This window comes from Stenella coeruleoalba (genome assembly GCF_951394435.1).
Source record: "Stenella coeruleoalba genome assembly, chromosome: 12".
NCBI classification, from domain to species: domain Eukaryota; kingdom Metazoa; phylum Chordata; class Mammalia; order Artiodactyla; family Delphinidae; genus Stenella; species Stenella coeruleoalba.
This window is the reverse complement of record NC_137158.1, coordinates 72,684,299-72,711,287: the sequence shown is the minus strand read 5'-3', so window position 1 is coordinate 72,711,287 and position 26,989 is coordinate 72,684,299. Positions and strand designations below refer to the sequence as shown.

Here is a 26,989-nt window from a genome sequence, read left to right as displayed (position 1 = left end):
GACAAAAGCCAGCCAGGTATGGTCGCTGTGGTACATCCAAGGATAATGGCCCAAACGTTGGACCTGTACCTGCCTGCTGGAACCTAAGATCGGTTTAGAAATTGATGCTTATCGTACCATAAACCGTCTAGCTTTTCAGATGGCATACTGGCTTTCTTAGTTGTGTTTTTCTACCTGTAGGTAAAGCATATCAACAGACTGATCCTTCTAAAACATATTCAGGGACATTAACAATCAACAGTGCTTCTCTAACACAGGCTGACAGATGTTTCTCTCGCCATCAGGTTTTGAGACACAGGCTTCAGATGATTTTGCCCATGCAGGAACCTACCACCATGGTTCACGCCTCAGTTTAAAAACCTTGACTGCTCTCTTCAGGAATCTGATGGTTGTGGTTTAATGTGACATTTCCATTGTGACTAACAACAATGCCATGTCACAAATGGGAAAAGTTAGAATCTGATCCCTTGTAACCTCTAGCTACCTAAACTTTGGATATCAACTGATTTTACTAAAAGTTCAGATACTATTTATACAGATCCTGTTCTGTTTTTTAAGTTTCTTTTCCTTCTATATCAGTGTTCCATGGACCTTTAAAAATGTATTTCCACTCCCAAACAGGCCAACTGATGACCAGCTTGCATCAGGGGTCAGCCACATCATCACCTCCTCCATAAAATCTTCCCGCTTTCCAGCAGATACCCACTCCATAGAGTCCCATAACAGGCTCCCATGCCTACTCAGTACTTATCCCAGTCAAAGCATTGTAATCCCCTACTGAGTGGTCTGTTTTCACAGTACGTTCTTGAGGACACAGACTGAGTCTTATTCTTCAAGACAAACAATGTCTAACAGAGAGAGAGTGTCCAGTTAAAAAATTTCAAATGAATGCAGAAATGAGCCTATGCAATAGCACAAGCAAACATCAATTTTGAAGTAAAACTGTGTGGACAAAGAATGTCACCTGCCACTTCAGTAAACAAAGGATGTTGCAGCCATCAAGTCGTCAGCCACTGCAGCCACCCCTGATGGTGCACCTGAGCGGAACTCAGGGTGGAGAAAAACAGGATACTGGCCCTACATAGTTAAGGTGCACATCAAAGAAATAATTTCAGTAAGCTCAGACTCTTGCATCTTCCCATACATAGAAAAGCATTAAACTCATTAACTTGAGATGTCTCTTTTTTCTTTAGTTAACAGTAATCTTTTGATGTTCTGACTACGTGGGTTTTGGGGTGTTTTTTTTTTTGGCAAAAACTCCTATCTATCCTGGCTCCGCTCTTACCTCTTTAGAACAGTCCCTCAGAGCTATCTGAGAGGCTATGTCCGGGGTTTAAGTCCTCAGTAAGTCCATCAAATAAAACATAACCCTCAACTTTTACGTTGCCCATTTTTTTCAGTTAACGATAGTAATGTTTCTCTAAATCCTTACTTCAGGTTATCACAACACACGGACATCTAAGTTTTCAGTCCCCTATTATACACAGAAGCTAAAGCAGCACAGAAATAACATTATTTGAGTATTTACTATGTTCTGGGAATTTTTTTAAGTCCTTTATGAGTATTATTTAAATGCTCACAAAAAAATTCATATAAGGTATGTAGGACTGCTATCCCATTTTATAGATAAGGAAAATAAGGACCCAAGAAGTAAAGTAACTTGTTCAAGACCCCTCACATAGCACAGTATTACTGTAGACAGAAAGTACCAAAAGTTCTTAAAATTACATTTTAAATTATTTTCTGAGAACTTACTATATGTTCATCTATGGTTTAATAGTGTCTTTGGACAAGTTTGTTGAAATATAATTTGCATACAATAATTTACCCTTTTTGTCTATTTGGCTCAATGAGTTTTTTTTTTTTTTTGAGGTACACAGGCCTCTCGCTGCCGTGGCCTCTCCCGTTGCGGAGCACAGGCTCCGGACGCGCAGGCTCAGCGGCCATGGCTCACGGGCCCAGCCGCTCCCTGGCATGTGGGATCTTCCCGGACCGGGGCACGAACCCGTGTCCCCTGCATCGGCAGGCGGACTCTCAACCACTGCGCCACCAGGGAAGCCCGGCTCAATGAGTTTTGACAGATGTATACAGTCATGAAATCACAACCACAATAAAATATATAACATTTTCATCATCTCAAAAATTTTCCACGTGCCCTTTTGCAGTCATGCCCAGCCCATGGCAATCACTGATCTTTCTTCTGTCACTATAGTTTTGTCTTTTCTAGAATATCACACAAATGGAATCGTACACTATGTAGTCTTCTGTGTCTGGCTTCTTTCATCTTGTATAAGTCTTCTGAGGTTCATCTATGTTATTGCCAAGTATCAGTAATTTGTTCCTTTTTCTTGCTTGGTAGTATCTCACAGTATGGATATATGACAATCTGTTTATCCATTCACAAGTAGATGAAGATTTGGGTTGTTTCCAGTTTGGGGCTATTTTAAGTAAAGCTTCCATGTATATTCATGCATAGGTCTTTGTATGGACATACGTTTAACGTCTCTTGGGTAGAGAGCTATGAGTGGGGCTGCTTGGCTGTATGGTAAGCTTACACGCACCTTCATAAGAGACTGCCGAACTGTTTTCCAAAGAGGCTGGACCATCCTGCATTCTCAACAGAAACGTATGCGAGTTCTACTTGCTTTATATTCTAAACAGCGCTTGGTTTTGACAGGCTTTTTAATTCTAGACATTCTAATGGCATCTCACTGTGGTTTTAATCTGCATTTCTCTAATGACTAATGATGTTGAGCATCTTTTCATGTGCATAATTGCAATCCATAAATCTTGTTTGGTGAAGGTCAAAATGTTTGTCCATTTTCCTGTTGAAATGATTTTCTTACTACTGAGTTGTTAGAGTTCTTTCTTTAAGCAGACAGGCACTTTGCAAATTCTTTCTCTCAGTCTCTGGCTTGAACTTTTATTTCCTTAATAATATATTTTAAATGTATTCCTTAACAATATAGTTTTTCATAAACTTTATTTTTAGAAGTTTCAGATTTACAGAAAAATGGAGAAGATAGTACAAAGAGTCCCCATATAACCCCATACCCGCTTCCCCGTTTTTAACATCTTACATTACTATGGTACATTTTTTATAATTAATAGCCATTTTTTAAGTTTCTATCTGATAGTTGCAACGTCCTGGTCATTCCTGGGTCTGGTTCTACTGACTGCTTTTTCTCTTGGTAGGTTAATTTTCTTTTCCCTTTTTATTCTGCATATCTTACAGATTTTGATTAAACACAAAACACTGTATACAGAAAAGCAGCTGAGACTGACGTAAATGAATTTACTTCTGGAATGGGCGTATCTCTTCTGTTGTCAGGCTATTACTGTCAGTGCCTGAGTTAATCTAAGAGTACTGAGGTGGGTGTGTGTTCTGTTGATGCTATAGTAACTTTTGGCACAGCAAAAACTATGAATTCTTCTAGCAGTGGATTCCAGCCACCTTATGTTTAATGTGAGACCTGGGGTAACAGAGGGTTTTTCTTAGAGTTCCTGTTCCACACCAATACATGGTGGGGTCAAAGGAGTTTTCTTTATTCTCCTGCTGCAGCCTCTGTCTTTGACAGACCTTGTGCACCTGAGCTTCAGAAGTGAGGCTTTCTCAGCATCCCTTCCTGTGCTCCCTATGAATGACAGCCAGTCTCTACCTTGCACCATTGGTGGATCAGTGGATCATGAATCCAAGCCTGCTCCTCCCCAGCTGATGGGCTTTATCCAGCATCAGTGCAGGGCTGAGACAGTATATTTTCTATCACTATTCCAACAATGTGCCAAACTTTGTCTGGATCCAGGTTTGGGCAGGTTTCTTGCCCATCCCTGCCTATGACAGCTTTTGTGTCCTATGACAGAAGTTCTGGGACACTGGTGGATTTTGTGCCTGTCTCCGAGGGGTAGAGTTCGTCATCACCTACATGCCTGCACCACTGACAAGCTTCCTCTGGTTTCCTGCCCCACTCATTCTTTCTCATGAGTATTGAGTTGAAGGCCTTCGGTAAAAAGTGGTAAGTACTGATAGATACAGATCCTCTTTGCATCTGGCCTCCCTGACAATTTAAAATTGTCATGTTAGCCCATACTAGCTTTTAAAAATTCACAAAAATTTTACTTGTTGTCTTCACATCTGCTTTGATGACTGCTAACCCTCCTTCTCGGGCCCTGCTAAAGACAAAACAATGATGTGTCCCTTCTCCCCTTGGAATTTAGATCATCTGACTACCTTTAGAACTCAGGTCTCTGATGGGACCAAAAATAGGCACAATACTGTACATTATCCACCTTTTCCTCATGGTTAATGTGGGACCAGTGTATTCCTGTGGCTTTCTACACCGCAAATGAAAGCAGAACTCTAGAGTTAAATATTATTTAAAACAAGTTAATGATCCTATAGGACTTTACAGTATAACCAAAGGCTTTCTCATTATTTTGAAACTTTCCTTTCCTTCTTTCCAACAAAATTAAGCCTCATATTCAGTATGTGAGTCTTTTTTCAGACTCAAATGATACGAAGGTATCCTAGGAATATTCCCATTAAGACACAGTATTCACAGATGTAACATGGGCTGAGTCTTACTGGAATTGAATAATATGTCAGCTAATTCTTCAGAAGAGGCTAATTCCCTCTTTTATAATTAAGGCCTAGAAGACAGCCTGCTTCTCCAAGTTTATAATTGCTACTCAATTTCAAATATCTATTCTTAATTTCAATTGCAAAATAAGACCATTAAAACACATGAACTTGGGCTTCCCTGGTGGCGCAGTGGTTGAGAATCTGCCTGCCAATGCAGGGGACACGGGTTCGAACCCTAGTCTGGGACGATCCCACATGCCGCGGAGCAACTAGGCCCGTGAGCCACAACTACTGAGCCTGCGCATCTGGAGCCCGTGCTCCACAACAAGAGAGGCCGCGATAATGAGAGGCCTGCGCACCGCGATGAAGAGTGGCCCCCATTTGCCGCAACTAGAGAAAGCCCTCGCACAGAAACGAAGACCCAACACAGTCATAAATAAATAAATAAATAATTAAAAAAAAAAAAAAACACATGAACCTAAGCAAAGGGGATACTTATTACAAATGACTAAATAGATATTTTTAAGCAAACAAATCAAGACTTACATATGACCCAAAAAGGTACCTTTAAAAGTAATTTTTGTAAATAGTGCTGCAATGAACATTGGGGTGCATGTATCCTTTCGGACTATTTACAATAGCCAAGACATGGAAGCAACCTAAATGTCCGTCAACAGAGGAATGAATAAAGATGTGGCACATATATACAGTGGAATATTAGCCATAAAAAGGAATGAAATAATGCCATTTGTAGCAACATGGATGGACCTAGAGATTATCATACTAAATGAAGTCAAACAGAGAAAGACAAATAGTATATGATATCACTCATATGTGGAACCTATTAAAAAAAAGATACAAATGAACTTATTTACAAAACAGAAGCAGACTTACAGATATCGAAAACAAACTTAGAGTTACCAAAGGGGAAACGTGGGGGCAGGGATAAATCAGGAGCTTGAGATGAACATACACACACTACTATATATAAGATAAATAACTAACAAAGAGCTACTGTAGGGCTTCCCTGGTGGCGCAGTGGTTGAGAGTCCGCCTGCCGATGCAGGGGACACGGGTTCGTGACCCGGTCCGGGAAGATCCCACATGCCACGGAGCAGCTGGGCCCGTGAGCCATGGCCGCTGAGCCTGCGTGTCCGGAGCCTGTGCTCCGCAACGGGAGAGGCCACAACAGTGAGAGGCCCGCGTACAGCAAAACAAAAAAAGAAAAAAACAACAAAAAGCTACTGTATAGCACAGGGACCTCTACTCAATATTCTGTGATAACCTATATGAGAAAAAAATCTAAAAAAGAATGAATATATACATACATGTATAACTGAAACACTTTGCTGTACACCTGAAACTAACACAACATTGTAAATCAACTATAACCCAATAAAATTAAATTTTAAAAAAAATTTTAAAATAAGAAATGTTTTAAAAATAATTTTTGTTGGGAGACAATGCTTATTAAAACAGTAGGGCTATGTACATGATCAAGATATTAATAAATCGTTTCTCCTGAAAAATGCACAGTTCTAAGAAAATCAGACTTGTCTCGTGATAGTCACATTTCTGTTTTGTCTTACTTTTTATTTGATTGTTTGGTATTTGGGACTAAAATAGGACTACCCCACTAACTAACTTGTTTACCAAAATGACTTTCAACTGTTTCCAAATCCCACCTCAAACACCAAATACGCCATTATGGATATTCAAAAACTGTGCTGGAGGCTAAGAAAGCAACTCAAATTAACTTCAAGAAGTGTCCCAAGAAAGAAAAGAATCGTTTGATTAAATGCCTGCTTCCAATACTATTCTCCACTTTGTCTAAAAGAAGAAAAGCCCCGATCTTAAGAACTTATCTTAAACTAAAATCACAAGTTATGTATTTATTAGCAAAGACATTAATTCAGTAAAAACTCCTGAAAAGCAGAACCAAAGAAAACCAATATTTGCTTTGCAGCGTATGTACCACAGTAACAATCATACACAGTTAATGATGGCTACTCACTTCCTCAGTGAATGCTCAAGATTAACAGGGGCTTTTGTCACCAAACTGGTGTGATTTAATTTATATATGACTTTCTTTCCAGTCTCCTTTTGCCAATCAGTATTTGTAATGCATGTGGAAAGAATGAAGGAATTCTCCTTATCTTAAATCAAACACGAAATATGGATTCATTCTACCGTAAGTCTATGAAATTTACACTTATTAGTATGCGAGTAAATTTTAAAAATAAAGTAAAAATCTCTAGGACATATCCACTCCCTACCCCACAACTATGCCTCATTTTTCCCACCTATAAAACAAGGATAGCAAAAATAGCATCTTCCTCAGAGACCTGTGATGAGGATTGAATGAAATAATGTGATAAAGCACTCTTAGCAAATAATATAGACTGTTATCACTATTATTATCCTGCACAAGGGAGGTGGTTCGAGGAAGAAGAGAAGTCCTCCCCTGATGTGAAGAGGAAAATCAGACGTAGCCATAAATAATTCATATAAGGTTGAATCAAGAATAAGTCTAAATTTCACAGTGAATGAAATCAAAGCACAGCGAAAGGTATTCAGACTACAGGGTGAGTTCCCTACTCTAGGAAGCTCTTGCTTTTTCAATTTGCCTGCTTTCAAAAGAACACCATCCCTCTCCCCGTTGCCCTACAAATCACTCTTAATATAATTTAGCATGTGCATCCCCAAACAGCAATCTTGGGGATAACAAAGAAGATCACGCTTCCTATCAGGGAGCAGGACTAATATGCCTCAGCAGGTCAAGCATGTCACTGTCACAATGTTTTAATAAACCATCAGAAGATTCAATTCATCCCCATTTTCAAGGTAAGTATATCAATACAAGGAACCATATTAACAGAGATAAACATATGGCCCAAACTGCTGTGCCAAGAAGTGGCGGTGAAAACTCTGATTTAAAATGATACAGCAAGGGGCTTCCCTGGTGGCGCAGTGGTTAAGAGTCCGCCTGCCAATGCAGGGGGCACGGGTTCGAGCCCTGGTCCGGGAAGATTCCACATGCCGCGGAGCAACTAAGCCCATGAGCCACAACTACTGAGCCTGCGCTCTAGAGCCTGAGAGCCACAGCAACTGAAGCCCACGCTCCTAGAGCCCACGCTCCGCAACAAGAAAAGCCAGCCACCGCAATGAGAAGCCCACGTACTGCAATGAAGACCCAGTGCAGCCAAAAATAAACATAGATGAAATAAATAAATTTATTTAAAAATAAATAAAGGGCTTTCCTGGTGGCGCAGTGGTTGAGAGTCTGCCTGCCAATGCAGGGGATGCGGGTTCGTGCCCCGGTCCGGGAAGATCCCATATGCCGCGGAGCGGCTGGGCCCGTGAGCCATGGCCGCTGAGCCTGCGCGTCCGGAGCCTGTGCTCCGCAACGGGAGAGGCCACAACAGTGAGAAGCCCATGTACCGCAAAATAAATAAATAAATTAAATTAAATAAAATGACACAACAGTAAAACTCAAAGTTAATGTCACCAACCTAACTCCAACTCTCCACCACCTCTCCGTAATGAAGTAGGTCTCAAAAGAGTAAACTATTTTGCATACCCTCTGGCTCCACTCTAATCTATAATGGATGCAATATGCATATCCTGAATTTTTCTCCTACTGTGCAAACCAGAGATACAGGGGGTTCGGGCAATCCCAGATAGCAACGAATCCCCTCTTTTCTTTAGATGCCTTATCAATGACAGGGACTAGAGCACTGAACTTGGATGCAATTAACAATTCACTGAATTATCGTTTTTTTCTTTCACATTTAGGTAGAGCTATTTTTCACCTTAACTGGATCCTGTAGTTAGCAAGTTCTAAGAATTGCTCAACGGTTTTTTATGTAAAATATTTTCCTCTTCATAAAGATTATCTACTGCTTTATTACTTTCTGGCCATGAAAATATTGCTGCTACTTAATGCAGTACTACTTTTGTCAATCAAGAGTTTCCCAAAGGAGCACCTCCTAATCCAGCAGTGTTCCATTCTGCATTGATATATGGTTACTTTAAAGTGCCTATATATTTATTGCGTGATTGATGGCCAGCTTGGGAAGCGTTGGGTGCATCCATTTCTACACACTGAGCTGAATCCAGCACCTGAGGTAGGTATTTCTTCCAGAAACATACCATTCTGTACCCCATCTTTAATCCTTGCTTCAACGACCTTTTAAAAAAGTCATTCTTTTTGACCTGTCAACACATGTTTAAATGTAAATCAAGGATTTGTTATAACAATATTTCTTACAGAGTTTTCCAACTTCATCTTTGTTACAATTGGGCTACTGTTTCTACGCAAAGCCAAACATTCAAATTAAAATGAACGTCACTTCAATTTCTTTTGTAAGGGTTTTCAGTTTAACATGGCATCTGGCAAGCAGCCCCCATCTGTATTGTCCACCAACAGGCGGACAATACAGGGTGAGGTAGGGTGAGGGCAGGAAGGGAGCAGACTAGTTGATGAGGGAGTACAAGGGGGTGGGGGGAGTGGGAGAGTGGGAGGATGAAGGAAAAGAATATAATTCTAGAATCTGGGAGCAATTTCCCGAACTATACTTAGGGGGGAAAAAAAGCCCATTTTGGCTGTGAAAACAGTAAAATCAATAAAGATTCAAGTTAACCCCTCACCCCCCTCAGAGTCTCTGCCCTCTGGTTCAAAAACAAAATGTCTGCAAAACCAGAAAATTCAATCGTTACCCACAACTATGTGGCTGTTGTCTTTTGAGCAAGAAGGGTGCGGGGCTGGTCCCCACATCTCACTGCTGTCGCTGCCTCTCTTGCTTGTCTAGACAGAGACGGCAACTTCCAAAAAGCTATTGGCAGGAAGTCAACTGTAATAATATCATGACAACAACTGCCACAGTAGTTACCAAACTGAAGGTAAATGTCAAACATCGTTCCTGAAAGAAAAGCTATGTAACGTAAAAGAATGTCACAATAATCTGGGAGTAAGATCACAAAATTCCTCCTCTCACACTCAGGTGGCTTCAAAAGAGAACACTTAAGGATGGTTTCATGTTAGGAAATTTGTTCATGCAATACATCACAACATTAGGCCCAGGAAGAAAAAGACTTTCAATTATTTTTAAGTTGCTACAAAGGTATTTAATAGAATCAAATATCCATTCCCAATAAAAATGCCTACAAAATTAGGAAAACAAAGATGCTTTTCAACATCATGAAGAGTATCTTTTTTTCGGGGGGGGGGGGGTTGTTTTTTTTTAACATCTTTATTGGGGTATAATTGCTTTACAATGGTGTGTTAGTTTCTGCTTTATAACAAAGTGAATCAGTTATACATATACATATGTTCCCATATCTCTTCCCTCTTGCGTCTCCCTCATGAAGAGTATCTTAAGCTGAGAGCCGATGGCAGAATAATAACAAAATACTTGTAGCATGTCCATTAAAATTTGGAATAAGACAAGAACATCTAATTATCACTATTATTTAACAATGCTACATAAATTCTAGCCAATGCAGTACGACCAGAACACAGAAATAAAAGCTGTAATTCCTGTAAAGTAGGTGATAAAATTATCACCTGTGTATGATTACATATAACATTAGAACTCCATCTTTTTTTTTTTTTTCTTTTTGCGGTACGCGGGGCTCTCACTGTTGTGGCCTCTCCCGTTGCGGAGCACAGGCTCCGGACGCGCAGGCTCAGCGGCCATGGCTCACGGGCCCAGCTGCTCCACGGCATGTGGGATCTTCCCGGACCGGGGCACGAACCCGTGTCCCCTGCATCGGCAGGCGGACTCTCAACCACTGCGCCACCAGGGAAGCCCAGAACTCCATCTTGTATCATGTCCCAAAATAAATTTCAGATGAATTAGAGTTAAATGTAAACCTAAAACCAAATAAATTAATTAGAGATGTAGGTAAATATTAACTGATCCTGGACTAAAGAAGGGATTTATTATAAGAATAAAAGTAATCACAAAAATAGATTGATTATACTTCTCCATTAAAAAAAAAAGGTTCAATACAATCCCTATCAAATTACCAATGGCATTTTTCACAGAACTAGAACAAAAAATTTTACAATTTGTATGGAAACACAAAAGACCCCGAATAGCCAAAGCAATCTTTTTTTTTTTTTTGATTGATTTGCGTCCTCTCCCTTTTTTTCTTGATGAGTCTGGCTAAAGGTTTATCAATTTTGTTTATCTTCTCAAAGAACGAGCTTTTAGTTTTATTGATCTTTGCTATTGTTTTCTTTGTTTCTATTTCATTTATTTCTGCTCTGATCTTTATTATTTCTTTCCTTTTACTAACTTTGGGTTTTGTTTGTTCTTCTTTCTCTAGTTGCTTTAGGTGTAAGTTTAGATTGTTTAAATTTTTTAATTAAATTATTTGTTTATGGCTGCGTTGGGTCTTTATTACTGAGCACCGGCTTTCTCCAGTTGTGGCAAGTGGGGGCTACTCTTCGTCGCAATGCGTGGGCTTCTCATCGTGGTGCCTTCTCTTGTTGCCCAGCACAGGCTCTAGGTATGCGGGCTTCAGTAGTTGTGGCACGCGGGCTCAGTCGTTGTAGCTCGCAGGCTCTAGAGCACAAGCTCAGTAGTTGTGGTGCACGTGCTTAGTTGCTCCACGGCATGTGGGACCTTCTCGGACCAGGGATCGAACCTGTGTCCCCTGCATTGACAGGTGGATTCTTAACCACTGTGCCACCAGGGAAGTCCCCAAAGCAATCTTGAGAAAGAAAAACGGAGCTGGAGGAACCAGGCTCCCTGACTTCATACTATACTACAAAGCGACAGTAATCAAGACAGTATAGTACTGGCACAAAACCAGAAATATAGGTCAGTGGTACAGGATAGAAAGCCCAGAGATACCACGCACCTGTGGTCACCTAAGCAATGACAAAGGAGGCAAAAATATACAAGGGAGAAAAGACAGTCTCTTCAATAAGTGGTGCTGGGAAAACTGGGCAGCTACATGTAAAAGAATGAAATTAGAGCACTCCCTAACACCAGACACAAAAATAAACTCAAAATGGATTAAAGACCTAAATGTTAAGGCCAGACACTATAAAACTCTTAGAGGAAAACATAGGCAGAACACTCTTTGACATTAATCACAGCAAGATCCTTTTTGACCTACCTCCTAGAGAAATGGAAATAAAAATAAAAATAAACAAATGGGACCTAATGAAACTTAAAAGCTTTTGCACAGCAAAGGAAACCATAAACAAAATGAAAAGACAACCCTCAGAATGGGAGAAAATATCTGCAGACAAAGCAACTGACAAAGGATTAATCTCCAAAATATACAAACAGCTCATACAGTGCAATACATAAAAAACAAACAATCTTCTCCAAAGAAGACATACAGATGGCCAACAAACACATGAAAAGATGCTCGACATCACTAATTATTACAGAAATTCAAATCAAAACTACAATGAGTCGTCACCTCATACCAGTCAGAATGGCCATCCTCAAAAAATCTACAAACAATAAATGCTGGAGAGCGTGTGGAGAAAAGGGAACCCTCTTGTACTGTGGGAGGAATGTAAATTGATACAGCCACTATGGAGAACAGAATGGAGGTTCCTTAAAAAACTAAAAATAGAACTACCATATGACCCAGCAATCCCACTACTGGGCATATACCCAGAGAAAACCATAATTCAGAAAGAGTCATGTACCACGATGTTCATTGCAGCACTATTTACAATAGCCAGGACATGGAAGCAACCTAAGTGTCCATCGACAGATGAATGCTTAAAGATGTGGTACATATATACAGTGGAGTATTACTCAGCCATAAAAAGGAATGAAATTGGGTCATTTGTAGAGACGTGGGTGGACCTAGAGAGTGTCATACACAGTGAAGTAAATCAGAAAGAGAAAAGCAAATATCATATAATAAAGCATATACGTGGAATCTAGAAAAATGGTACAGATGATCTTATTTGCAAGCAGAAATAGAGACACGGACCTAGAGAACAAATGTATGGATACCAAGGGGGAAAGGGATGCGGTGGGAGGAATTGGGAGACTAGGATAGACACATATACATTATTGGTACTATGTATAAAATCGAGAGCTGATGGGAACATACTGTATAGCACAGGGAGCTCTACCCAATGCACTGTGGTAACCTAAATGGGAGGGAAGTCCAAAAGGGAGGGGATATCTGTATGTGCATGGCTGATTCATTTTGTTGTGCAGTGGAGGCTAACACAACAGTATAAAGCAACCATTCTCCAATTAAAAATTAATTTAAAAAAAGAGAAAGGAAAACCTAAAAGGCAAATGGTAAATTGAGTAAAATATTTTCAATTATTATAACAAACAAATTATGTATGTTGTTATTTAAACAGCTTTCTGAAATATGGAAAGAACATTTAGCCTCAACAGAATCATAAGGACATGAACTAATAATTTAAGATAGGTCTTCATATTGAGAATAACTTTATAATCACAAGATTTTGTATTATACAACAAAGATTAGCCAGATGTTTTGAGGAATTACTGTCAGTTATTCTTTGAGGCACTTTTCATATACTGTCTCTCTGATTCAACACCCTTAAGAAGTAGGTAATATTATACCCATTTATAGATGAGACAACTGAGTTTTAGAAAGATTAAATAATTTGTCCAAGTAAATGGTAAAAAAGAATGTAACTTCAATTCTATCCAAGTCTGTACCCTCTATATTCCTCCAGTCCAGAAGAAACAACTAAAATTATTGATAAGGTGGAATACATAGGAGTTTTAAAATTTTGGACATCCAAAAATAAATCATTAAAATCTAAGGTAAACCACACTCTGAAAAATCTCTGCAACCTCTATGCAACAATGATTATTTTCCTTAATATATAAAGAGCTCTTGCCAAGCAACTGGAAGTGGTCTAAGACCAACAGAAAAAACAGGCAAGTACAGTGAATAAGCAATACATAATTATAAAAGCCACAAACATGAAATTATGTAAATCAATAATCTAAGAAATGTCATTCAAAGAATGATGAAATATTATTTCTCAAACATGACATTTTCAAATTATGAAGAAATGTAAATAATCAATAATAACATGGGTGAGGTTTCAACCCAATAAGAACATGGTTAAATTAATTATGGTGCTAAACTAAGATGGAATATGTCTTAGCATTAAAATCACTTTTCAAATGATATCTGCCAACATAGGACTAGCCTTATCCTTACTCTTATCCAATACCAGATTTATGCATGTGTATAAGACAGAAATTCTAATTCATAGGTGATTTTTAAAGAAATACACTGTAGTGTTAGAAACTGTAAAACAGACCATTTTAAATTTCTTCTCAGTCTGCTTCAGTGTTCTCCAAATTTTCTCAATTCAGTCTATTCACTTTTCAATCAGAAATATTTTCAAAATTGTATTAGAAACAATGATTTATTCACTATCAGTAAGAGCCCTTCAAATTTGTGAAGTTCTTTTAGAATTTACAAAACAACCTCATAAATATTATCCCATTTAATTCACACTACAACCTTTTGAGATAAATACTGGCATTATTTTACAGAAGAAATAACGTTTCTTAAACTAAAAAGATCACATTTCCTCATGTCTTCCAAGGACAGGGCAGAGAGAAAGGGCAGGCAAAGAAGGGGCCCTTAAAACAAAATGAAATTTTAAATTATAAACAAGACCTATAGAAACTCTAAACAATGTCAGTGATAAAACACTTCTCCCTGAAAAAAACCTTTTGTTGGCCTAACTTCTAGCTGTCACAGTTACTGTCGCGTTTCAATGACATTTACATTTGCTTCAAATTAGCATCTTCAAATTAGCGGGCCTCTCACTATTGTGGCCTCTCCTGCTGCGGAGCACAGGCTCCGGATGCGCAGGCTCAGCGGCCATGGTTCACGGGCCCAGCCGCTCCGCGACATGTGGGATCCTCCCGGACCGGGGCACGAACCCGTGTCCCCTCCATCGGCAGGCGGACTCTCAACCACTGCGCCACCAGGGAAGCCCAAATTAGCATCTTTTATTACCTGTCCTTTTATAGGCATTGTGTCCTACCTGGGAGTTAATTCACAGAACTCCTGGTTATATGGTTGGCACCAACCCACGAACTTTGTTTTAAGAGTCCTTTCCAAAATAGGTTTGTAGGACTTCCCTGGTGGTGCAGTGGTTAAGAATCCGCCTGCCAATGCAGGGGACACGGGTTCAATCCCTGGTCCAGGAAGATTCCACATGCCGTGGAGCAACTAAGCCTGTGCACCACAACTACTGAGTCTGTGCTCTAGAGCCCGCGAGCCATAACTACTGAGCCCGTGTGCCACAACTACTGAAGCCCGTGCGCCTAGAGCCCGTGCTCCACAACAAGAGAAGCCACCGCAAGGAGAAGCCGGTACACCACAACAAACAGTAGCCACCGCTCGCTGCAACTAAAGAAAGCCCGGGTGCAGCAACGAAGACCTAACACAGCCAAAAGTAAATTAATTAATTTAAAAAAAAAACCTTAAAAATAAATAAATAAAGTAAGTTTGTAAAAGTTGTCATGTCTCTCCCATGGTACTACATGAATAAGTTAAACTGTAGATTGAAAATAAACAATAATAGCATTGTGATTTGTAAAAACAAAACAGAAAAACGTGAAACTTGAGTTAGTTCAATTCCATTATTCTTATGACCACTTAGAGTTTTTATATGTGTTGAAAAGTCAAAACAGTGAAACAGAGTACAAACTGCAATGTGCAATATGTTAGTTTGGTTAAGTGCAAATTTTATTTTATAGATGAAATGTTTTTATTAAATTTGAATTCTTTAAAACTGAAATATATTCCTTATTTTAACTGTTAACTGTTTAAAACTACAGAAGAAATCAAGAAAATAATTGCTGTGTATTATTCCATGACTTTTACTTAAAATAGCTTTGTCAAATAGAGGTAGGGTGTTAAAAAAATATGGGTGTCAAATACAACAGGTACACTTCTAGTCTTATTATAAAATTATGGTATGCTCTAGGGAAAATATCTTAAAATTCGGATTTTGGTAAAGAATACAATGCTGATTGTTTTCCTCATCTTTCGGACATGTTCCAAATGAAGTAGGTCTTATTTTGTTTGTATTTATAACTTTATGGAAACATAACAGTAAGGTTTTAAGAGCTCATTAGACCATTTATTTCAATTAGAAGCAGTAATGAAATCTCTTTAAACTATTAGATGTCACTTAGTCTCTATGTAAGACGGGTTGTATGCTTAATGCCTTTTGGCATGATCCACAATTATTTGCCCTTAATACTTTTTATATTGACTGAAAACAAGGATTCGCTTCCTACTTCTCCCAGGCGTCCTCAAGTCCAAATCAGCGGTTGATCTGAAATAGCATTTTTCATAAAACTTAGCAAATAACTGTTAAAAACTTTTTAACTCAAGTGTTAGCAATAGTATAATAAGCCTTAGCTATAGCTAAGGACTCGATGCTGTTTCTAGCTCTACACAGACTATAACCTTGAAAAGTTATACCAATCGTGGTCCTGGGTGTACTTTCCCTCACCATGGGCAATGTTCTTCCAAATACCTTATGATATCCCTTGTTAATTTCAAGCACCAGCGTTGGTTGAGTCCGTGTCATCTGACTTACCTTACTTCAAGAAAATTCATTTCAGAACATATTTCTGGTGAATTAGAATCTAATTACTTACATAATCTGAAAAAAATGTGCTTTTTATCAAAATTTCTTTCTTATTTTTCATGGCATGCATTAGACAACTACCTAAGAGCAGACAAGGTTCATGAGGCCCCACCCTTAGTACTGCTAACCCTGCCCTGAGCATCTTTTCCTCACTGAAGAGTGAAGAAGGAAGAATGAGCACAACTGAGACCTCTTTAAGACTGGAGATGCCAGTGCAGAGAAAAGAGCTTTCTTTTTTTTTTGACCTTTTTAATTTTAATAAAAATATGAAAATAATAATACGTACCAAGAAGGAATAGCTGTATTTTTCTTCCCATCCACAGAGGCAGTAGTTAAGAGTGTGACCTTGGGCAAGTTGTATGACCTTGGGCAGGTTGCTTAACCTCTCTCTTTTTTTTGCTCCTTTTTTAGCTTCCTTTTTTTTTTTTTTTTTTGCGGTACGCGGGCCTCTCACTGCTGTGGCCTCTCCTGTCGTGGAGCACAGGCTCCGGACGCGCAGGCTCAGCGGCCATGGCTCACGGGCCTAGCCGCTCCACGGCATGTGAGATCTTCCCAGGCCGGGCATGAACCCGTGTCCCCTGCATCGGCAGGCGGACTCTCAACCACTGCGCCACCAGGGAAGCCCTTAATCTTCCTTTTTAAAAAAATTTTCATTGCAGTATATTTGCTTTACAATGTTGTGTTAGTTTCTACTGTACAGCAAAGTGGGTCAGTTATACATACATTCATATATATATATATATATATATACACATATATCCCCTCTTTTTTGGATTTCCTTCCCATTTAGATCACCACAGAGCACTGAGTAGAGGTCCCTGTGCTATACAGTAGGTTCTCACTAGTTATCTATTTTATACACAGTATCAATAGTATATATGTCAATCTCTCACTACCAGGTGACAGTTTTGAACATTCCAACCGAATTTTGAAAATCTAATTTTTGAAGTTTTTACAAATAATTTTCATTATTGTATCCTCAGGCCTGCAGAAATGACTGCGTATCACTGGTACTAAAAATTTACTGCTGATTAATTACCAAATCCCCCTATTATCAGGAGTAAGACCTGGGCCAACAGGCTTTCCTGTACACAGCCAAGACATGACCACTATGATGGCGGCTGAAATGTCTAAGCAAGGACAGGTACGGGGTGGCAGGAGCCAGGCCACCCATCTGGCAAATGTTGTTTGCTCAATGCCTGCTAATATCCACAAACTTGGTTATAAGAGTCATTTTCTAAAATAAGTTTGTAGAAGTTGTCATGTCTCCCATGGTACTACATGAATCAGTCAAACAACAGATTGAAAATAAACAATGATATTAGCACCATGAAGGCAGAGACATTCTTGGGAGAAGGAATATTTACTGTCATTTCAGCTTCTGCCAGGACCCAAGGCACAACTCCAAAGGACGTAAGCATGTTCTCTGCCAACCTCTCTTTCCTTTCTAAATATTCTTTCTATATCCTTCACCCTGGCCCCAAAAAACAGAAGCCCTCATGCCACCTGTCTCTCCAAACACCTCCATCCCAAGCCATCTCTCCCCAAAATCCATGAATAACCCTGTTACCATGAGAGTCTTATTACTTACGGTAATTAAATTCACACTGAGGCGTGAATGAAGCTTAACACTCCTACAGCATTTTTAAAATAACATTATATTAACTCAGCTCTACTTGGTAGTGTGTGGCAAGGAGATATTTTTCAGTGAAGAAGTCTGTACACCTTCCCCGTCCACCATCTACCCTAGAGCCTGCCTTCCGCTTTTCCAAGTCTGCTAGAAAACAGGATACTTTTACAGTCCCATACAACCCACATCTACCACAACCCCCAGGCACAAGCACTGACAAACTTACAGGACGCAATACAACATCACATAGCTTGTAACCTGCAGCGCAAACATAGGAATGGTGAGAGTACTTTCTATTCACGTAGAGCTATATATATCCTACAAGCATTATTGTATAACGTTTACATTTAGGCATAGCTATAAACACCAGATGCATAATACCTAGTATTTGTATATTAACGCAATACGCTCCGTAAACCTCTGATCTCTCCATCTCCCCCCTCACTGGTATCATGTGAGCAGACAGAGAAATGAGGGCTCTTCAACGCCATCCCCACAAAGTTCCCAGTCTCCTCATCCACCCTTCCTCTCCGCCCCTCTGTCATGGAGAAGGCATCCCCCCACACACTGGAAGTGTGTTCCCCTTTTTTTTCCAGTGCTCTGGACACAATTCCCTCCCACCTCCTTGATCTCTTGGGTGGTCTCCCTTCTCCCACATCTTCACCCGCTCCCTCTCTCTGGCTCCCTCCCACCAACACTTAGACATGCTGTAGCTTCTCTCATCCTTAAAAAAAAATACAAATTCACAAAACTCTTCCCTTGACTCAAATTCTCCCTTCTTCCTCCAGCTATAGCTTTAGTCTATTTTCTCAGTCTGACTTCATTAAAAAGTTGCGTATAGTACATCCAGACAATGGACTATTACTCAGGGCTAAAAACAAATAAGCTATCAAGCCATGAAAAGACACAAAGGAATCATAAATGCCTATCACCAAGTGAAAGAAACCAATCTGAAAAAGTTATATACTATGTAGCCTTTCCAAATATGTGACGTTCTAGAAAAGGCAATACCGTGGAGAGAGCAAAAAATCATTGCTTGCCAGGAGTTGGGGGAAAAGAAGAATGAATGGGCAGAGCACAGAGGACTTTTAGGGCAATGAATATACTCTGCACGATACCATAATGATGGCTACGTGTCATTCATTATACATTTGTTCAAAGTCAAGAATGCACACCACCAAGAGTGACCGCCTGATGTAAGCTATGAACTTTAGGTGATTATAATGTATCAAGGTAGGTTCATCAATTGTAACAAATGTCCCACTTCTGGTGGGAGCGAGGAACACTATGCATGTGTGGGACAGGGGTATATAGGAACTCTCTGGACCATCCTCTCAATTTTTCTGAGAACCTAAAACTGCTCTTTAAAAAAAATTAAATCTTAAAAACAAAAGTTGTCTATGCTCCCTGTTTCCACGTCCTCTCATTGGTCCATCACTTGAACCTGCTATTTCAGAGGTCCCCACTGGCATGGCGGCTACTTCCCATGGCATGGATACATTTAGTTCTCGTCCTGCTTGACCGGTCTCTGACCTCCTGACCAGTCCCTCCTCCTTGAAGTGTCACTGCTTCCACTGACTCACCCTTTCTGCCTCCCTCGAAGGTTCTTCGTCCTCTGCCCATCTCCCAAATCCTGGTGTTCCCCAAGGTTCTGTCCTGGTCCCTTCTCCCTCTACAGATCACTCGTATTTGTGGCTTCAATGTGCAGACTACTCCCAAATCTGTATCTTTTGTCCCAGCATCTCTCCTCTGCTCCACAACTGTATTTCCAACTGCCAACTAGACAAATATGTTCAAATATGCCTCCGGCATCAGTATATTTAAACCTGAAGGCAACATCTCTGTTTCCAAACTTGCTCTTTTCCTGGGCCCCTTGCTCAGGAAAGGGCATCGCAATCCTAAATCAGAAATCTACACGTCATCCCAATCTCTCTCCCCTCATCCCTGTCGTCCAAACAATCATCCAGTCCCAGCAATTCTACCCCTCAGTTACCTCCACGGCGCCTCCCAGCCTGTCGCCACGCAGTCCAGGCTGCCGGCAAATCTCTCCTGACACTGCAACCTCGTCCTAATCATTTCCTCTATCTCTGGTCAGGATCCATCAATAGCTCCCCTCTCGAGATACACTCCAGCGCCTACATATTACTCCAAGGCCGTCCAGGACCAGCCCCTGCCTGTCTCGCCATCTCTTGCCACTTCTTCCAAGCATTCCGTGCTCCAGCCAGACTGAATTCCTTTAAATTCCCGGTGCCCTGCTGCACTTCTTCCCTTTCTGGCCCTTTGCACACACTGTTCTCTATACCTAGAACACTTGTTCCCTTAGGACCCTCCTCTCCTTCAGGCTAAACCCTCCATCCTTCAGTTCTCAGACCAAAGGCCAGTTCTAGAAAGTCTGCCATGATCTCCCTCCCCGCAAACTAGGTTGGAAGCAATCACTATACTTTATCATTGCTGTTCATCCCATTTTATGTCTTCCCCGCTAGATCCCAAGTTCCTTGAAGGCAGGACTTCTGCATCCTGCCAATCACAGTAACCTGGAGCCTGGCAGAGCCTCAGCATAGAGAAGCTTGATAAAGTATCGAGAACATGAACACAAAGCTTTTCCTAATCCTTACTTTGTGAAAACATATCCCCACTTCATTAAGGTAGAAATCACAGCAGTCGGAGAAGCTAAGGACAGAGCAGAAGAGGGATTCATCCAATGTTTTTAGATTTCAAGCAGCGCTCTTTCCAAGCTCCTGGTTTTCCAAAGCTGGATTGCCTTGGTACAGAGAGAAACTTACTTTTCTTACATTTTAACTCACCTAAAAGAGGAAAGTGGCAACTGTTGATAAGACAATGAACACAGCACTGCAGCACAGTTCCCGGTAACATTAACTGTTATTGGGGCAAATACCACAATCCTGCAGTCCTTTCAAGTAATTCCTGGGAAAATTCCTCAACTTACTTTCCTCTGTAAAGATTCACTATTCCTGCCTTGATCACCCTACATAAAATCCGCTTTCAAACCATCTAATATTCTCACCAAAGTACAAAAAAATTACAAGGATCAGCCATGCAAAGACTATAAAGGAGACGTGAGGCCTCTCTAACAAGCAGAATTCCAAATGCACAGAATGAACACTGTGTTCTGATCCTGACAGATCCAAGGAATCTGGAGAAATTAAACAGTGGCTCACACTTTAAAGAAGAGTCCTGGGCTTCCCTGGTGGCGCAGTGGTTAAGAATCCGCCTGCCAATGCAGGGGACACGGGTTCAAGCCGTGGTCCGGGAAGATCCCACATGCCGCAGAGCAACTAAGCCCACAACTACTTGTGCGCCACAACTACTGAGCCTGTGCTCTAGAGCCCGTGAGACACAACTACTGAAGCCCGCGTGCCTAGAGCCCGGGCTCCGCAACAAGAGAAGCCACTGCAATAAGAAGCCCGCGCACCACAACGAAGAGTAGCCCCTGCTCACTGCAGCTAGAGAAAGCCCGTGTGCAGCAACAAAGACCCAATGCAGCCAAAAATTAATTAATTAATTAATTTTAAAAAAAGAGTCCTAACACTGTTGCAGAAAACAACTTCTTAGATCATTTAAAATCCAAAATTTAAGAAGCAATGCATACGTAGGCAACAAATTCAGAAAAAGCAACATGATCTGGCACTGTACATGTGCATGCTCAGTTTGGGGTACATTAATTGTATTTTAGTTTCTATTTCAGTGTGTGTTTTTCTTGTAACAAATACATGAAGTGACAGAATTTTTTTTACACTTAAATTCGTCAGCTCCATTTTTTTGGTCCCCACTTGGAGCATCGATGAAGGAGGTACACAAACACTTCTGGCCCCATTTCATTCTTCATCACTTTGAGAAATGACATATGTGTAGAAAGTGAATGAGGGTATATTTTTACTATCAAACATTATTGTAATGGGATTTATATAGAAGTTGACAGAAAGTATTATTTACAAAAGTAAATAGTACTACAATGTAAGTCGAAATTTTCTTCGATAAATTGCACTGACTCAAATGCACTACCATCTCACACACTGATCTAGGCAGGAATGCGCAGTCCAAAGCCAATGCCCAGACATTCATGTCCTTAGAACCCTCTTCCACTTATCCTTTTCAGCTTCTGACTTTGATATCGAGGCCTTTTTAAGCATCAGAACCAAAATGTGTTACATCATCCCCACCTGCAGCCCACACTCTCCTCTACCCACCCAGGCCCGTACCCAGCTCTTCTGAAGAAGCAGCAAGCCCTAGTGATATGAACTTGTACCCGGCATCCCTTTCTGGCCAGGACTTGACCTCTGCCCTCACCAGGTGCCCAGGAGCTCACACTCTCTCAGCCTAAGCCCACCTCACTTCCCAGGATGTAATCACAAAAGTCTGACTGGCCTTGAACTCCTTTGACCTGCCATCTCCAGGAACGAGCCTTTATTTTACACTGATGTCAGAGTCACTGTATACACACTACACGTATCTCCACCTCTACCTGCCTGGGAAAACTGTGTTCTCCCCTTCATCGCCCTGTTTGGGGCACATAGCAGAAACACAGTCAGAGTGGGTAACTGGAACATGTGTTTAACTTAAGGCAAACTGTCCTCCGGACTTGCCCTCTTTATATAGCTCATACAAAACAAATTTATACTCTTAAGCAGGTTGTCTCAGTTGCCTGTCTTACAAGATAACCTATGGATAATATTAAACCTTCTATTCTCATCTACCCTAGATATTTTTCTACATTTTACAAAGTTTTCTCTTGAACTTCCTTAAATCCAGACGTTATGACCGTAACTTAGGACTATAAAGCAACGCAAGTGCCCTAGACAAGCACACAACATTTGGATTATCCGCACACAACATTTGGATTACCCGCATGTCTCTGCTGCGGTGCTGTGTCTACTCCCCTCCAGCTACAGCATCCTTGCCACCATTCTCCGCTGGGCTTCTCTCTATGTCTTGACTTTCCCGCTGAGGTGCTCCTTTTCCTGGGCAACTCCCGGCAAGCTTGAGGATTACATATACTGTTTACTTCTCCCTTTCAAGTCAGGACCCTCTACCTGGATGGCTGCAGAAGCCTGAACTGAACAGACTCAGCTGGTGGCCGAGCTCTTGTGAGAAATTAAGACTTTCCGTAGTTAATTATTAAAGGCCCAAATCCACAGTTCAGCCTTCCTCACAGATCGGCTGCCATACTTTCCCAGCTTCTCCCCAGGGAAGTCCTCACTGGTGATGGAAAATCTCACTTCCTTGTGCTGTGCTCTCCTTTCCGACATGAGAATCCACTCAGGCTTTCTAGAAGTCACAGCTGTACCTGCTTCATCTCATCTGGATTAATAATCAACCAAACCGGTGACCCAGCAGCACGCCCTCAATGACCCCATTACCACCAATGTCCTTAGCACCCATTACCTCCCTACACTTAAGCTGAAGGAACTTATCCCAAGCGGACTGACTTGTGTTTTGTTAACTTTTCCCCTAGACTGTTCATGTCAATCGTTCACTTTTCAAATTTGCAGCTGGGATTCGACTTTATGGAATTGAGAGCAACAGGGCAACATTTCTCACTCTTTGAAGGAAAGGGTCGGCCAATTTCCCTTGGGAGCTTCTCAAAAAGGTGAGAAAAAGAAAGGTCGAGAACAATGTGGGTTTTAACCAGTCTTCTGGTACCTTCAGACCCAAACACTCCCACGGAGGGTATCATGACTGTCCTGTGCTCCTGGAGAAGCACCGCGCACCCAGTTCCTGACCGAGCCTACGCGGACACTTGGTCCTAGTTTAGAAGTAACACCTGGGTGAGGGAGCCTGTCGTATAAACCGTTGGTGGCACCGGGAAGCAAGGAATAAAAAGCGAACACAGAAAGAACCCAGAAGAGAATCCCAAATACCCAGAGCCTCCTCGTCTCCCGTCGTTTCCTGGGAAAAGCGGGCTGCCAAGCCTGGGCAGGAGCGGCCGGGCCGCGTCCCTCCCGCCGCGCGCCCACGCCGCCTCCTTACCTTGCGGGAGTACGGGGGCTTGCTCAGGTGGATGCCGTCGCGGACGAGCTTATCCCTGATCATGATCTTCAGCTTCAGCTTCGGGTAGCTCACCAGCTCCCTGCCGCGAGGGGCGGTCGTCAGGCTGCGGGGGTCCCCGCGGGGGGCCTGGGCCTGGCCACCGCAAGGCTCCCCCCGGCGGCGAGTGGGGACGGCGACCGAAGGCGGCCCGGGTGGCGCGGGCGGCGGCTGCGGCTCCAGCGTGAAGTAGAGGCCGGCGGCGGCGGCGTCCTGCTCCCGCAGCCGGCGCACGGCCTCCAGGATGCGACGCCGGTGCGCGGGCGCCAGCACCCCGATGGCGTCCAGGTCCGGGTCCCCGATCTGCTTGCACACCTCCAGGTCATCGTAGCCGTTATCCACGAAGGACTCCGCGTACTGCGGGAGCTGCAGCGCTTTCAGCCACTCGTAAACTATGTTGGTGCACATGGTGGGACTGGAACCCCCGCCGGCAAACGGCGTCCCAGCGCCCGAGCGGCACGGCCGGCACCAGTTCTGAGAACTTTTAATCCTCTCCTCCAAAGGGAAAGAAAAAAATCTCAGTGAAGTTTTCCTTTTAAAGAAAAGGATAGGGCCGGAGATAGAAAGCCATCAGAAGCCTGAAGAGGGAGAAGCGGAAAAGCGGCAAAGTGAATTCCCCAAGCAGCCTGGAGCTCGCAGGCACTGGCGGCTGGGGGAGCCGCTCCGCGCCGCCCCTAGATTCTCCGCCGCCGCCGCCGCCGCCGGCGCCTAGGGGAGGGGCGCGCGGCGGGCGCGCGAGGGGGCGGAGGAGGGCGGGGCCCGGGCACACCCCTCGGACCCGCGCGGGGTCAGCGGCGCCTCGCGCCGCCCAGGACTTTCCGCAGCCCGGACCGTCCTAGGGCTGCGCGCCGCATCTCAGTTTCTGGCCGCCGCCGTTGGCGTCTGAACGCGCGCCCCACGCTGCGGAGGCAGCTCCTCGGCGCAGATCCGCGGCCGCCCAGGAGCGCCTCGTCTTCGCTAGTGCGAGTCACTGTCGTCCTCCTAGCGGAGAGGGGGTGTCTCCTAAACTGCCGGGCTCCCGCGGATGCCTTGGATTGCTTTTCACATTTGTTTTTAATCCGCTTTCTCTAGCTCGTGGAAATCTCTGCGCTCACTTCTTCCCGAACCTCTCTGGCTGCAGCCTGCGCGCTCGCCGGTCGCCCACGGGCACTTCCCCAGGCTGGGAGAGGCTGGGAGAGGCTGGAAGGTCAAGTTTCCCTTCTTTCCCGATCCGCGTTGGATCCCCCTTGCTCGGAGCCCGCGCGCAAGGCCGGAGCCCGGCGTTCTGGCTTCTCCCAGGAACGGCCGCTCGGCGCCCGGCCGCGGCGCTTTGGCTCGGCGGGTGGGCGCGACGCGGGGACCGCCCGTTTCAGCCGGCGCTGCGTGCGGCCCCTCCTCGCTGCAGCTGGGCACTCTGGGCGGCGGGAGAGGCTGGTACTTCTGCCTGGCTCTCCCTTCCTAGGCCCCCGGGTCTGCGAAAGTTTGGGACGGGTTGTACGAAATTTCCCCTCGGCTGGCGCATTCCCTGCCGCCCCGCCCCCCCCACCCACCCCGGCGACTTTCTGCCGGGTTCTCTCACCCTCGTCTCCACTGTGCTTTCTTTCTGGTCCCCCACACACCCCCGCCAGCACTCTGCCCTGCCTCTTCGGGTGCTCTACCCCCAGGGATGACACTTCGAGGCGTTCAGTCCAGGAGCCTGGGGAGCAGAGCTTACGCCTCCCGCCCCGGGATCGCGTGGACATCGATACACCAGCACCCAGCTCGCGTTAGAGGAGACGCACCAACCTCCGCCCGCCACACTTTCTCTCTAGGGTAGAACACCATCTACCGATTTTCCCTTTCGTGCCCAATGCCTGAACAGGCGCCTGGGGCGGGGACCCGAGGAGCAGGTGGAACCGCCGAGTGCCTCGCCCGAGTTTCCTTAAGTGTGTTGACCTCTTCTTGGAGCTAAGGGAATTTTGGTCTAGGTACTCAGTGGGGCAGGTTCACTGCCTCCACTCTTCGCGGAAGGGCGTTTCAACTTCGCACCTGACCCATTTCAGGACCTGAACTAGACACTTTTCCTGGAGTCGCCGTGGGGCGTGCCAGCCGCTAGCCCCGACTCGACGATGATGTCAGTGTCGTTTCCAGACCTGCTCATTTAGCCTTCAGGGCAGGGAGGGGGTCCTCTTTCCTAAATCAAAAGAGCTGAACCCCTTTGGGGACGTAGAGCCCTTAAAGAATCAAATGACAGTTTTGGCCCTTTGGGCGAGCAAAACAACCCACCTAGGTGCACCCAAAATATTGCCTATAGCTGGGGGCAGGGGGAGAGGGTGGGCCGGGTTCCCAAGCCTCCGGACTCGCGGATACCACATTAAGAACAGTTGCCAGGAAGGATCTGCCAGGAAGGAGTCTGGTGAGCGTGGGGAGTCGAGCGCGAAGAGCTGTGGGGCTGCATGTAGCCCGTCCCCCACCCGCGCTGGGTCGCCCGGGTCACGCCTGACGGAGCTCGCCCTAGGGTCGCCGGCAATGCTAGGTTGCGTTTCTCCCGCGCGCTTGGGTGCTGAAAGCACCAAGCCCCTTCCGCCCGGCGCAGCTCGCCGTCTCTCTCTCGCCAAAGCAGGCTCACAGTGCCCCCTAGCGATCGCGCGGCCGAATTTTAACGAGTTGTTCAAGCACCCCTACCCTCAAACTTACTCAGCCAAAGAAGTGAGCTTCAAGGCTTTATATTAGTTCCCCGACCCCCTTTTAAAATACAAATGTTTACAGCAGGTTTACCTTTGTACCCCGACACTGTTTCATAAAGACCTTTGACTTTTAGGAGGAAAATACTCCAGCAGTTTGAACTATGCTGCTAAGAACAGAAGTTACAGCAGGTTATTTATTTGTAATTTACCATACGCCAGGTACTTACACATATCTCCTTATATATGGAAAGCCGTATTATTATCCAGCATCTTACAGAAGAAGAAATGGAGGCACCGAAACACCAATTTGCCCACCCACCCCACCCCAAAGATGTCACTGTTCACGATAGAGCAAGGGCCAGACCCTGGAGGAATAAATTCAGCGCCTGTCTTCCAGCCAGGAAACTTCCTCGTCTCCAGAGTGTGCTGGG

General features: G+C 43.5%; 1 protein-coding gene across 1 annotated transcript in view; it reads right to left on the bottom strand.

The window, feature by feature from the left end:
• SAMD5 (sterile alpha motif domain containing 5) overlaps nucleotides 1–24,573 on the bottom strand; it is a 54,106-nt gene extending 29,533 nt beyond the window's left edge. The window contains exon 1 of the mRNA XM_079939955.1: nucleotides 23,857–24,573. Coding sequence (XP_079796081.1) covers nucleotides 23,857–24,321 — 465 coding nt within the window. The 5' untranslated portion in view covers nucleotides 24,322–24,573. The remainder of the gene's footprint in view (nucleotides 1–23,856) is intronic.
• Between the last annotated feature and the right edge of the window lie 2,416 nt (nucleotides 24,574–26,989).